General features: G+C 53.1%; 1 protein-coding gene across 1 annotated transcript in view; it reads left to right on the forward strand.

Moving 5' to 3' along the window:
* Positions 1 to 13024, forward strand: part of Efcab8 (EF-hand calcium binding domain 8) — a 52225-nt gene that overhangs the window by 7429 nt on the left and 31772 nt on the right. The window contains exons 5-10 of the mRNA XM_076849468.1: positions 714 to 819; positions 3436 to 3520; positions 4056 to 4180; positions 5796 to 5869; positions 7646 to 7776; positions 12772 to 12839. Coding sequence (XP_076705583.1) covers positions 714 to 819; positions 3436 to 3520; positions 4056 to 4180; positions 5796 to 5869; positions 7646 to 7776; positions 12772 to 12839 — 589 coding nt within the window. The remainder of the gene's footprint in view (positions 1 to 713; positions 820 to 3435; positions 3521 to 4055; positions 4181 to 5795; positions 5870 to 7645; positions 7777 to 12771; positions 12840 to 13024) is intronic.

Consider the following 13024-nt stretch of genomic DNA (forward strand, 5'->3'; position numbering starts at 1 on the left):
CACTCTTCCATGGGTCACTTATATATGTGTCCCCCTTTTCCTTTTTTAATTTAATTTTTTTTAATATACTAGGGATTGAATACAGGGGCACTTTACCACTGAGCTACATCCCTAGACTTTATATAACACTTCTGCTAAGTGTCTTAGGGTCTCACCAAGTTGCTGAGGCTGGCTTTGAAAGATCCTCCTGCCTCAGCCTCCTAAGTTGCTTGGATTACAGGGGTGTGACACCACACCTGGCCCCTCTTCTTTGTAAATGTACAGATGGTGTCACAGTGTAATGCTGCTCTCCATCTTGCTTTCTCACTTGGTAAATATATGTGGCAACTCTTCTTTATTGGCAGGTGTACAGCCCTTCACTCTTCGTGTCTGGTGGTGGCCCATAGTAGTGTCCCATTGCTTTCATGGCACGCTGCAGCCCCTGCCTTTGCACACACTGTAGGTTTGACTTGAAAACAAATCCCTGGATCCCAAGCTGTCTACATTCAAGACTTTGGAACAACCTATTGAAACTATAGATGAGGACACTGAGACCAGAGAGGTTAGGGAGCTTATTCAAAGTTCTGTCATGAGGAGTTAGTCGTAGCACCGGGCTCTGTGCCTGTGCCTGCTCCAGGGTCCTGTGTGGCAGGAGAGGGTTTGCAGCCCGTGCTCATGGTGTGCTCTGCTGGGGAGTTCCCCAGCCCAAGCCTCCCCTTGTCTTCCTCTGCCAGCTTAGCCAGTTCCTGCAGCTCCACAGCCAGCAGATGTGGGTCACAGACATGGTGTGCCTGCCCAACCTGAACCTCATTGCAGTTTCATCTACCGAACTGAAGATAGGTGAGTCCTGGGCTCCCCAGGCCTGCTTTCTGCACTTGCACTTGGCAGCTGTGTCAGCTGAGCATCCCGTGGCATGGATGTGAGCCTTCTGGGAGCACTGGTGGGAGGAGAGGCCTGTCATCAGGTGCCGAGTGGCTGCTGAGTGCTGGGTGCCGTAGGAGGGACCGAGAGGGACCAGTCACTTGTTGATTGCCCAACTCCTCTCAGTAGGCAGGGAATGCTTAATGAATACCTGAATATTGAATCGATCCAAATTTATCGACTGGAGGCCATAACCAGTCCACCTCCAGCCCTGATTCTCCCCTCTCCAGCCACCCGCAGCCTGGGCCACCCTGGGCTTTCACATGAGTGGCACTGAAGCCTTCTTACGCTCTTCCTCTCAAGGCCCACGGAGCAGCTTTCAAAATGCCTTTCTACAGAAAGCTTTCAACCTGCTCCCATGCTCTTAGCCTGGTGATGGGATCCTTAACTTGGCCCCAGGCCCTGGAAGTCCTGACCCCTATGGCCCCACAGTCTTCTATATCTGTTGCTGACCCTGGAGCCTGAGGCTACTGTGACCTTCTCTCCCCTCTTCTGATGGGTGCTGCGCTCTGTCCCTGTGCTCGGGGATCCTCTGGCACCTCTCCCCACCCCCACAGCGTCTGCTTTCCCTTTAGGTTTCATCTCAGATTTCACTTCCTCCAGGGGTCCTTTGTGACCACCTCCTCCAAGTCAGTTTCCTCTGTTGAAAAGGCCTGTGTGAGACTGTCCCTCTCCCAGTCAGGGTCCCTTTGAGGTGCAGTCACACGTCCTAGTGTGGTTCTGAAGGCTTCCTGACTTCCTGCAGTCAAGGGCTGCAGCTGTTTGACTCCCCTGTCTCCGTGGCTGGCACCTGTGAGATGCCTGGTGGCTATTAAGTGGGTGGAGGAGTGAGTGAATGAAGTGTCCAGCTGTCCCAGAGGCAGAGGTGGAGGTGGCATTAGCAGACTGGAAAATGATTGCGGGGGAGAGGCAGGTGTGAGGCTGGAGCTCACGGGGCAGAGCTGAGGTGGAGGACGAGCCCCTGCTCCTCTGGAAGAGTCTGGGCTTGGGTTCAGACCCTGCTCCTGCCCGCTGTTGGTGTGTCACTTTGGGCAAGTACTTTACCTCCCAGTGTTTCAGATTACCCAGAAGTAAGATGGAGCCTATGGTTAGTGGCTTAGTCGTTAGGTGTGAAGCTCACGGCCTGGCTCCTGGCATCTAGTAGGTGTTCAACCAATATCAGCCTGACTATGAGGTTAGATTATGTGATGAGAGAAAGTGGTCATCGGTGAGCGCAGGCAGTCTGGGGGAGGTATCTGAGACCCAGGGAGGGCCTCAGTCGCAAATTCATGTTTCCTGAGGACCAGGTGCTGTCCCTGTCTTCTCTCTTGTCCTTCATTCCCGAGAGACTGGCATGAGAATCCAGAGAGGATCGTGTCATCACAGCCCTCCTCACCGAGCAGCTGTCATCTCCTGGGAGCACTCTGTCAAGGCCAGAGGCTCACCAGCATGAGCCTCAGCCTCTGCGGCCCAGAGGCCTGCCCTCCCCTGGAATCCACAGCCTCCTCGGTGGCTGGCTCCTAGAGAGGTGGAGGGGAGAGCTGCATCTGGGTGAAGACAGCTCCGTTAGTGAGGCTGCTGCTCATCAGATGGGGATGGAGCCCATCTGTTGGAAGCAGCCAGACTTTTTTGAGAAGGGTTTTGAGGTTTGAAGCAGCTGGGTGTGAGGACCCCTTTGAAGGGTTTTGAACAGAATGAAAATAGTGTTTTCAAAAAATTAGTCTGGAAGAGCTGGTTCAGGTGGGTTAAAGAAGGGGCGAGATGGCAAGAAGCCAAGGTCTCTTCTCTGTCCTAGTGCGCCTGTGCGGAGTCTGCTTACCTGGCCTCGGACCCGTCCAGGGTTTCAGTGGTGGGACACGTGGGGCTGGGCCCTGGTCCTGAGGAGGGAGTGGCAGGGTGGTGAGGAAGTGGGTCTTCCTGTCCCTGCAGTGCAGGGATGGACAGAGCAGGTGACCAGCTGAGCCGAAGGGCAGAGGCACCCCGCTGCCGGCAGAGCCCAGGGCTCAGCATTTCCCTGCATTTGCTTGTCACAGCTGTCGTTGGCAGATTCCTCAGAGCCTAGGTGCTGTGCTAGGCACTGTGGGTGTCACACTGCAGAGGAGAGACAGACCCTAAGACCCAAACAAATTAGATGTTGAGATAGGTGCCATGAGGGAATCTATAAGGCCTGGGTCCAGGGAACGGCCTTTCTGAGAGGGCATTTGAGTAGGTCTTGAAGGAGTCCCGGGAGCGTTCCAGGTGGAGGGAACAGTGGGGAGGGCCTGGGGTGGGATGAGCGTGTGACTGGAGCCTGGTAGGCCAGGGCTGGGGTGGCAGGCGGGGGTCAGGACAGAGGCAGGAGTGGTGGCCGGGCAGGATGTGAATGGAGTGCAGAGGCCCACAGGCTGTCCTACAAGCCCTTGCCACTATGGTGGGCTCTGGAGATTCAATCTAGCCGTAGTGGGAAGCACTGGCTTGGTGGCTTTACTCTGATTGGCTGCCTCTGGTTGTCACAGGGATCCTGAAGGGGTTTCAGTTCCATATGTGCCTTTTCCTGCTCTTCTGTCTCTTCCCCAGAGTTCTTTGATATTAGTGACCATAAATGTGTCCGGACCTTCACCTTTATTGATCTGGACTGCTGTGTCTTGGCCATGAACTACTGGTGAGTCCCACAGAAGATGGGAGAAGGGTCTGGGCAGGTGCCATATCACAGGAGGGGCTGGGGCTGGGGTCTCGGAACACCTCCCTGTAGACAGCCTGGAAAGATCCTCACTCCACTAGTTTGAGGCCCTTTGGTCCTCTCTCCCTCAAGCTGCTTTTCCCCTGGGGTGGCCTTTATGGTCACTCTGACCTTGGAGTTGTCGTTGCTTCTCTCCCTATCCCTCTCCTGTCCAGTCAGCTGTCAAACCCTGGCAGAGGCTGGTCCCACTATAGCTGAGGACTCTGGGAACATCACAGTCTATAGGGAGGGGTGACTTGATAACGAGGGTTGGAAGACTAGGGATTAATTTGTTTTGGTTGAAACAAAATACCAAATTCTCATTGAGTATCAGTCTGGATCTGGGCCACTGGGCAAGGTTGGGGAAGTTGGTTGGAACTGCCCCGGATCCCGGATCTCAAGGTGGAGGGAGCTGTGGGAGGCGGGTGGGTGAAGGACAGGAGGATCCACAGTCTGTTCTGTCCCCATCTTTCCTTAGGTCTGACTATCACAGAGGCGTGTTCTGCTATGGGGACACCAAGGGCAATGTAATTGTCTTCATCTCTGACAGTGTGACCACTGGACTGTTCAACCCTCACATCCTCCCCAGACTCTCCAAATGGGGTAGCTCAGATGCACAGGAATGGGGCAGAGGTTGGGAGTGGGTTGAAGTGGGTCCTGAGCTGGCCCTGGCCCTGGGGTGCTCTTCCCATCCCATGCTGTGGACCTCTGGGGAGGTGGCCAAGGCACCAGTGGGTACTGGGCTGAGTGGCCTATGGGAGAGGGAGTGGTGGGGCCACAGCAGAAGACCAGGGGCTGAGAAGAGGTCCATCCTTTTGCAGGCAGATCTTGTGCAGGTGAGGACCAGGGGCTGCAGGACACTCCTTACCCAGGAAGAAGGGAACGTGCTGGGTGTGACCTGAGGAAGTCCTTCCTGCCTTCTGAGGCCAGGGTAGTGGAACTTCCTTGGATGTTTGTGAGGTGGCTTCTGCTCTCCTTGGCCTTGAGCTGCCTTTGGGTGGGTGGGGTGTGGTGGAGGGGCCCTAGAGGTGGCCTCTGGCGGGCCTGGATGACTTCTGGCTGGGCAGGAACGTGAGTGAGTGTGGTTGCCACTTTTGAGCAGCTGCATGCAGGGCGCCTGTGTGTCACCTCCCCAGTCTCCACCTACTGCCCCGAGGGAGTTAATGAAGGAGCGTTGGTGGGATGGAGCCACTCGTGCGCAGCTGTTGAGTGGTGTCTGAGGTCTGAAGCCAGGGCACCTGCCAGAGACTACACTTTTAACCATTTGCTGGGCCACGTCCTAGACTGCTTAAGGAAGCCATTTGGAACTTCTCTGCCAAGGAGTTCCAGATCCCCAGCAGCCATGGGACCTGGGGCTGAGCTGGGGCTTCTGGGCCACTTCATATCCATTTAGAAGAGCCTAGGCCACCGGGGGTCCTAGCCACAGGGACACTGATCCCCCCTCCATCCAGGATACCAGCCCTGCCCCTTGAGCAGCGTCCCACCCGACTTTGGGACTTCCTAGCACATTTGTTCCCGCCCTCAAGGTGGAGCTGGTGAGCAGCAGTGAGATGCATGGCCTAACCTCCGGGCCCCTCCCACCCCAGCCTCTTTCCTCCGCATTCCCTGGCAGTTGCCATCAGACCCAAGGCCAGAGTGTCAAGCGTTTCCAACCTACTTCCTTAAATTGCTCCTGAGGGTGGCCTGTGTGTGTCCCTTGGCCCACCCGTCTGTGTCCAGCTCGCTTTCCCTGGAGGTTCATTAGCTGCTGCCCCTGGGTGTTTGGTGGCCGGGAGGTTCACAAGGGCAGGGCTGTGCTGCGGCAGTACCTGCTCCTCAGAGTTGCTCGTTTTATGATGCATGAGTGCAACCTCTACTTGGAACTTGAGCTTTCTGAACAAGGGGTTTGGTGGCAAATCCCCCAAGAATGACGTTTCAGGACCAGGGGAGTCTAGGATCTCCATTTTTTTTCCACTGGGGAGAAAATTGGAGCTCTGTAGTGAGGTGGCTTGTTTAGGACGCAGCACTGAGGGAGAATGTGGGCCCTGGCCTCTCAGCTGTGAGCCGCCTGAGTGGTGGCTCCCACTAACCTCTCAAGTCACAGTGAGGCTCCATGTGCATTTGGCCAAAAAGACCTTTGAGAAGCAAGGAGTTGACAGTCAACTCCAGACATCATCTGAGAGTCTGCGTGGCTGGCAAAGAGGGAAGCTAGTGTGGACCTCAGTTTTCCCCCCATCAGATCACTGGATCAATGTTTCCATGCCAAAACTCTTAACTGAGAAGTCTGCTGTATACAGAAGTTACCAGCTGAGGGTAAGTTGTACCTTCTTGGCCTGTGACCATGGTGATCGTCCAATACACACACCACCCAAAAGTATATGCAGAAAGTAGAGTCACCTCCCGGGTCCAGTCTTAGCTCTAGGGATCGGGCCCTAGAACCAGGGCCAAGGCAGTTGTTGGAGGCCGTGGGTTCCATCTGCATGATACACGTGGGCCCCAGCGTGGCCAGGTGTTCCCGCTGCTGCTGCTGCTGCTGCTGCTGCTGCTGCTGCTGCTGCTGCTGTGGCCTGGCCCTGCAGACATCCCTGTCTTTGGAGTCCTACAGCGTGTCTAGCTGGCTTCCCCGCTCCTTTCTCTATGCAGCTTTTTCTCCTTTTGGCAGTCACTGGAATTATTCATTAGAATGAGTATCGTGTCACTCCAGTAGCTTCTATCACATTTGAAACAACTTCTCAATTCCTTACCACAAGCATCAGGACATGAGGCCCCTGACTTGCTTTAGGTCTTGTTTTCTACCTTTTTTTTCTCATTTACTGTGCTGCAGAGACACAGGCTCCCTTGCTCTCCCTCCCAAAATACCCCCAAGCCCTTTCCTACCACAGGGCTTTGGCATATGACATCCCTTCCAGCTGCAGTGCTGTTCCCCTAGGTTCCTGTTTACCACCCTCTACTTGCTTCCCAGGATAACCTGCTACCTCCTCTGTCTTTTCTCCCTTCACCCTGTACTTTCCACTCCCAACTTTGTATTGTCCACCCATTATTGTTGCCCTGTGATCCTCACAAGATTGACAGCTCCTTGAGGACAGGGACTTTGTGTGTTGTGCTCTCCGGTCCATCTCTAGTGCCTCCAACAGTGGGCTCCCAGCACATCTGTTGAACAAATGAGTGAATGAGAGCCTCAAGGTAAGCCTGAGTCGGGTGGTCAAAGGCTCCTGAATGTTGTTTCTGCGTGGGCTCTGTGACTTTCCGGAGGAGGCACCTACGACCTCATCTCCTTTTTCTTTCTTTTTTTTTTAATATTTATTTTATTTTTGTGTCATCTCCTTTTTCATCTTTCAGTGGGAATCTCTTTTGGGGCTTGGTTTTTTCCTCCAAGTTGCTTAATGTCCCAGGTCTCATTCAGTGCCTTGGATTAGTGCCTCCTTGTGACGGACACTTGGTGAGACTGGAAAACCCGGCTTGGTGCCTTGCACACTGAAGGCACTGGATGAGTGTTGGATGGTCCCATCTCTCCCACCAGCCTCCATTCTTTCTTCTCCTCCATTCTTGTCATAGACAGGAAAATCTCCAGCTGGGGAGGCCAAGCTCTGGTCCAGGTCACAGATCCCAAGCTGGGGAAGTCAGAGGCCAGCCAGCCCACTTATGTTCCTTTTCTTGTTAAGGCTGCCACAGGTTGTCCTTACCTCCAGGCTCCCACGAACTTGTCTGACAAACTTAGAGGGTGGCAGTGGGCCAAAGGGACAGGTCCACGCAGTGGGCGCTTTCTGTGGAGGATGACTCCATCCATTCTCCCCTTGGGAGAATGACACTTGCACAGGCCCAACCTCATGGGTCCTTTCACGGACAAAGCAATCTTACAAATGAAATGCCTTTAAGCATTTTCTGAGACAAGGGATGGCTACACTTTCTCGATCACTGGACCTGGGCTAGGACTTTGGGCCACGTCAATTTGTCCAAGCCGTGGTCACTTCTTTAGGCTCCATCATCTCCAGGCCCCTCCAGCCCCTCACGTGGCCATGTTCCAGGGGCTGGGCCTGGAATGCAGCTGTCCTCTGGAGGGTCTCCCACGAGGGTGGCTCTCTTCCCCAGGCTCTCCATCCCAACTGGTGTCAGAAGGTCAAGTTCATTTCCGATCTGAACCTCGTGGTCTCCTGTTCGGCCGTTGAGAAGTCCTCTCTGGTGCTGACAGTGTTGCCAGCCAAAGACCTTGAGAAACCCAGGTAAAGAGCACCTTTCCAGGCCGAGGCAGCATGGCTGAGAGGGAGGTGGCCTCGGTGGGTGGGTTTATGTCAGCCATGTGATGTCCCTGCCAGAGAGGACCCACCTCTGGGCTAGTGGCATCTCCGTGAGCAGGGCAGTGTCCTGAGGATCACACCTAGGCATAGGCAGTGTGTGTCCTATGGGCTGACATAGGTCAGGGAATTAGAGTGCACACTCCGGAGTCTGGTTTCAGTTATTGCTCCAGCCTCCACACCAGTGCTAAGAATGTGATAGGGTTCTTCTAGTCACAGTTCAGCATAGAAGCCAACAGCCCCTTCTTTCCCTCCCTTTCTCCCCTCCTTCCTTTCTGTACTGGGGATTTAACCCAGGGGCACTTAGCCACTGAGCAGCATCCCCACTACATTTTTTTTTTTTTAATTTAAAATGGTCTCACTAAGTTGCTGAGGGCCTCACTATGTTGTTGCTTAGGCTGGCTCAAACTTGCAATCCTCCTATCTCAGCCTCCCAAGTTGCTGGGGTTACTGGTGTATGCCACTGTGCCCATCAGGACCATTCCTGAGGGAAGGAGTGAATATGAATATGAATTGGTTCAACTCTGTGACCCTCAGTTTGCTTATCTATAAAATGAGTTAAGGAAAGCACTTACCTTATCTCAAGGATTCCTTGAGGGAATAATGCTGTACGTGGAAAGTGTTCAACAACTGGTAGCATTTATTCTTCAGAGATGATTCCAATCTATTTTCTTCATTCTAAATTCCTCTAACCCCAAGGAAATTTGTTGTTTTTTTTTTTTTAATGGTACTGGGAATCAAACTCAGGGCCTTGAGCATGCAAAACAAGTGCTCTACCACTGAGCGAAACCCCCAGTCCTACCTTTCCTTAAAAAAAAAAAAAAAAAATCTAGCCAGGCACAGTGGCTCATGTCTGTAATCCCAGGGCTTGGCTTCAGAGGTTGATACAGGAGGATATCAAGTTCAAGGCCAATCTCAGAAATTTAGTGAGATCCTGTCTCAAAATAAAAAATAAAAAGGGCAAGAGATATGGCTCAATGGTAAATTGCCCATGGTTTAAATCTCCTGAACCCAAACCAAAACTAAAAATCAGTTATTATTTGCACAAGTGTGTATTAAATGCATATCTTTGTCAGAATCAAAGTGTTATAAATATGGTTGGAGTCCCATGGGATTCCCCTTGTCCCCATGGTCTCATTGTTGGCAGAAGCCTGCCATTTTCATTTTGGCTCACACCTTCCTTCTGCTGTGTGGCACATCTCAAGGGTTCCCTCCTGCGGCGCTCCTTGGCTGGTTTCTCCTGCCCCCACAGCCTTCCCCTCGAGTCCTGGGCTCTGTGACGCTGGGCTCCTGAGCAGCCTGCATGATGGTCTGTGCCCCAGGCATGTCTTTTGGGGGAACAACAAAAGATTGGAGGTCCCTGTTGGGGAGTCTCAGGGTGTGACACGGTGCTAAGGGCCATGCAGGCCCTCACTGTTACTTTCTGCTGGTTGTTTCTCAGGAAAAATCCAGTCCTGAGGTCACAGGGCTCCTTGGGTGGCCTCTTCATTTTCCAGACAGGAGCCCGAGGTTCAGGGAGGTGCTGAAGACAGGTGACTGTCTTTGCTTGAGAGCTTGATCTCAGGCTGCTGTTCAGTCCAGTACCTTTTAGTCCCCCAAACTATGCTCACTCTTAACCAAGTTGTGGGCTCACCCCAGGTGGGAGGGGCCCTGCGAATGTCTGGTGTGTGTGTGTGTGTGTGTGTGTGTGTTGGGGGGCTCTGAGCTTTGAGCAGGATGGGGTGGTGGGGCTTTGCTTGGCCCTGGTGGCTGAATGGTCTCTGCCTCTGTTCTGCTGCTCTACCATGTCCCTGATTCCTGTTTCGCTCGACTTCTTGTTTTTGGGGAGCTCTAAGGCCTGGATGATATCAGCAGGTCCCCTTACCATGGCATGCGGGCCTCCATGGATGGCCCTGCTGCCTTCCTGAGCTCCCCTCTTCCACTCAGCTCCTGCTCCACTGACCCCTTGAGGTCAGGAGCGCCCCTGCCCCAGGCCTTTGCCTTGTTCTCCTCTGCCTGGCACACTCCTGCTTTCTGGTTGTTTTTATTATGAAAACGTTCAAACATACACAGAAACACGTAGCACTCCTCTTTATCATCACCTAGTACTTAGTCCAGGTGTCTCAGAAGATCTCTTTATGATTATTTGGAATCAGACGTGAGCAGAGGTCTCCGGTGGTTTTGAGCAGAGGAACAGTGTGGTCTGAGGCATGTGTTGGCCTTGCTCAGGCAGGAATGCAGGTGGGAACATAAGTGAGGAGGCTGTTGCAGTGGTTCAGGCCACGGGATGACCCAGGAGTTGGTCATGGGTAGAGATGGAGGGATTGGAGTGTATAAATTTAGCAGGGGGGGTTAGTCTGGAGAGTATATTTAGACACACACACTCCCAAGACACCTTCTTGTCTGGATGCAGTACAGTGCCCTGGGCAGCAGGGGGCACCATTGACCACTTTCTGGTCTCCCATTTTGAAGACGCTGTCTTGGTGTATGGCCTCTGAAGGTTGGGTTAGGCATTGCCAACCTAAACTCTTCCTCCTTTTCCTCTGCCTCCTCCTCCCCTTCCTTCTCCTTGTAATTGAACTTAGGGGGCCCTTTACCACTGAGCTACTCTACCACTGAGCTAATGTCCCTAGCCATTTTTATTTTTATTTTGAGATGGGGTCTTGCCAGGTTGCTAAGGCTGGCCTCAAAATTGTGATCTTCCTGCCTTAGCCTCCCCAGTTGCTGGGATAATAGGCATGTGCCATTGTCTGTGGCCCCAGACTCCTCTTCTAGAGTCGGCCTCGACTTCCAAGGAGTGGGCCCGCGGGTCCGACTTCCCATAGCTGGTCTCTCTGCGCTCTTTAGGTGGTTAGGGCCAGAAGTGAAGCTGGGGAGGAGCAGCAGAGGTTGAGGGGTGGGTCGGGAGCCGGTGTCTAGAGGGTGGATGGACCCACCATACCTCCCTTTCGTTGAGGCCACTGTCATCTTGCACCCAAGCTGCTTGCCTTCTTAGCAGCCCCACTGCATGCCCTCTGGCCACTGTCCCTGCCTGCGGTCATCTGCAGGTCTCAGCAGGGGTCCTCCTGGAGCCTTCAGTGGTGTAGACCTGCCTCCTCTAGCTGTCCTCTCGTGCCCTCTCCTCCTGGGACCCTCATGCCAGCCCCGTGGCCTTGCACTTGCAAGGCCTCATCCTCCCCCCAGTGCTCCTGTGGCCAGTTCCTCCTCCTCTGTCTCAGCTTCTCTGTACCCTCCTCGAGAGGTTGTCAAAATCAATCTGCCTTAGTTTCCCTTTGTCAAAGCCACCTCCTCGTTTCCCTTGCAGGACTTACCACAATTTGACACTGTTCCTCTCCCCAGTCTCTATATCCTTGCTGCTATTTCCTCCAGAAGGGAAGCTCCATGTGGCAGGGGCATCGTAGCGATGCTTCTGGAACCTGGCAAGGAGCTGGAGCTGGCAAGCCTTTGTTGAATGTGCGAGCGGATCAGCCTGGATTGTTCCTGCTAATCCATTGGTGACTGTTCTTCCAGAATATTTTCTCTGCATATAAATGCATGGAGGGCCAGGTGTGGTGGCACATGCCTGTAATCCTAGTGGCTAGGGAGGCTGAGGCAGGAGAATCATGAGTTCAAAGTTGCTTAGGCAACTCAGAGAGACCCTGTCTCTAAATAAAATATAAACATGCTGGGGATGTGGCTCAGTGGCTAAGTATCTCTGCGCTCGGTTCCCAGTACAAAGAAAAATACATGGATCAAATGCATTTTGCTGTCATATATACCTAATTAGAATAAATAAATAAATAAATAAATAAATGAAACCCCCCCAAATTAGAATGGAAAATGAAATAAAAAAGTAAAATAAAAAAAATGCATGGAAGAGGGCAGTGAATATGACTTGACCATAAATGAAATACACGCACTTCCATATGTTCTTCTTGAAGCTTTGATTTTTGGAGGAATCCTGTGGCTGTTGACACAAAGGGAGGGTTTGAGGGGGAGCAAGACCAAAGGTTAAGAAACCAGCTGGGACCGATACAAAGGTGAAGGCACCTGAGCTGGGCGGAGGCGTGTCACCGTGGGCAGTGAGTAGGGAGGATTTGGCCTGATGGGATGACAGAAGCCATTGTGTCATCTGAGGTGACACCCAGGAGGGCCAGTTCAATGGAGAAGGGTAGGGCGCTTTATGACAGGTTCTTCAAACTGGGTTTTGAAGGGAACATCCGATAGAAGGATCTGGCAGTCAGGATGAGTGTGGGCAAGAGGAAGCCGCGTGGGCAGAGGCACAGGGAAACCTGGGAGGGCCTAACTGTCCTGGAACTCCTGTGTGGGTTCTCTGGCTCTCCAAGCCTCTTTCTTTCGTGCTGGTCTCGGCCACTTCTTGCTGTACCCATTCAGCCTGGGGCTAAATCCTCTACCCCATGCCAATTTGTTACCTGTGTGACCTTGGAAAAGTTCCTTAGCATCTTCTATTAGGGTCTTTGTCTCTGGCTCAGGGCCAGTGACACTCTTCAGGGTTGTGTGTGGGGTCCAGGTGACCTTTAGGATGGTACCCAGCAGAAGGACCAGCATATCAGAGGGCAGCCAGGTCAGGACACTCTCTGGACCTGGGAGCCCTCACTTTCTTGATTTGTGTCCTGGCTAGGAAGATACCTGTCCCAGGTTGGTTGATGTGAAAATCATGTCAAGTTTGCCCTTGACACGAGGCAAAACACTTTACAAATGTCAGGCGCTCCTCCTCCTTTGGGGCCACTTTGACCCGGAAAGTGAGTGCTTCCTCCATGAACTATTGGTCTGGCAGTTGTTTTGCCCGCAATGCTCAGCCCTGGGCAGCTTCCAGGGCTCTACTCTCTGGTTGGAGAGGTGGTGCCTTTCCCAGGCCTCCCAGGAGCCCTTGCCTCAGCTCCCTCAGAGGCCCCTGAGGCTGCTGCTCCCTGCCCTGCAGCCCTTACCCTTTCCATGTTGTAGGTTCACAGTGCTGAGTTTAAGAAAAGGAGTTCTTTGCTTTGATTACTGCTCAGACAGGAACTTCCTGGGTGAGTCATCTTCCTGTTCCCCATAAACTGTTGGTCCAGCATCCGGCCTCCCATGGGGCTTCTCTCCTGCTGTTCTTGTCAGCACTCATGGGCACCAGAGGGTGGTGCAATGAGGCAGGCTTTGGTGGGCAGGTGGGGGAGGATGGAGCAGGAGGGGCGGTGGTGGGTTGCAGGGATCCTCTCTG

The sequence above is a fragment of the Callospermophilus lateralis genome, chromosome 3, assembly GCF_048772815.1.
Source record: "Callospermophilus lateralis isolate mCalLat2 chromosome 3, mCalLat2.hap1, whole genome shotgun sequence".
NCBI lineage: Eukaryota > Metazoa > Chordata > Mammalia > Rodentia > Sciuridae > Callospermophilus > Callospermophilus lateralis.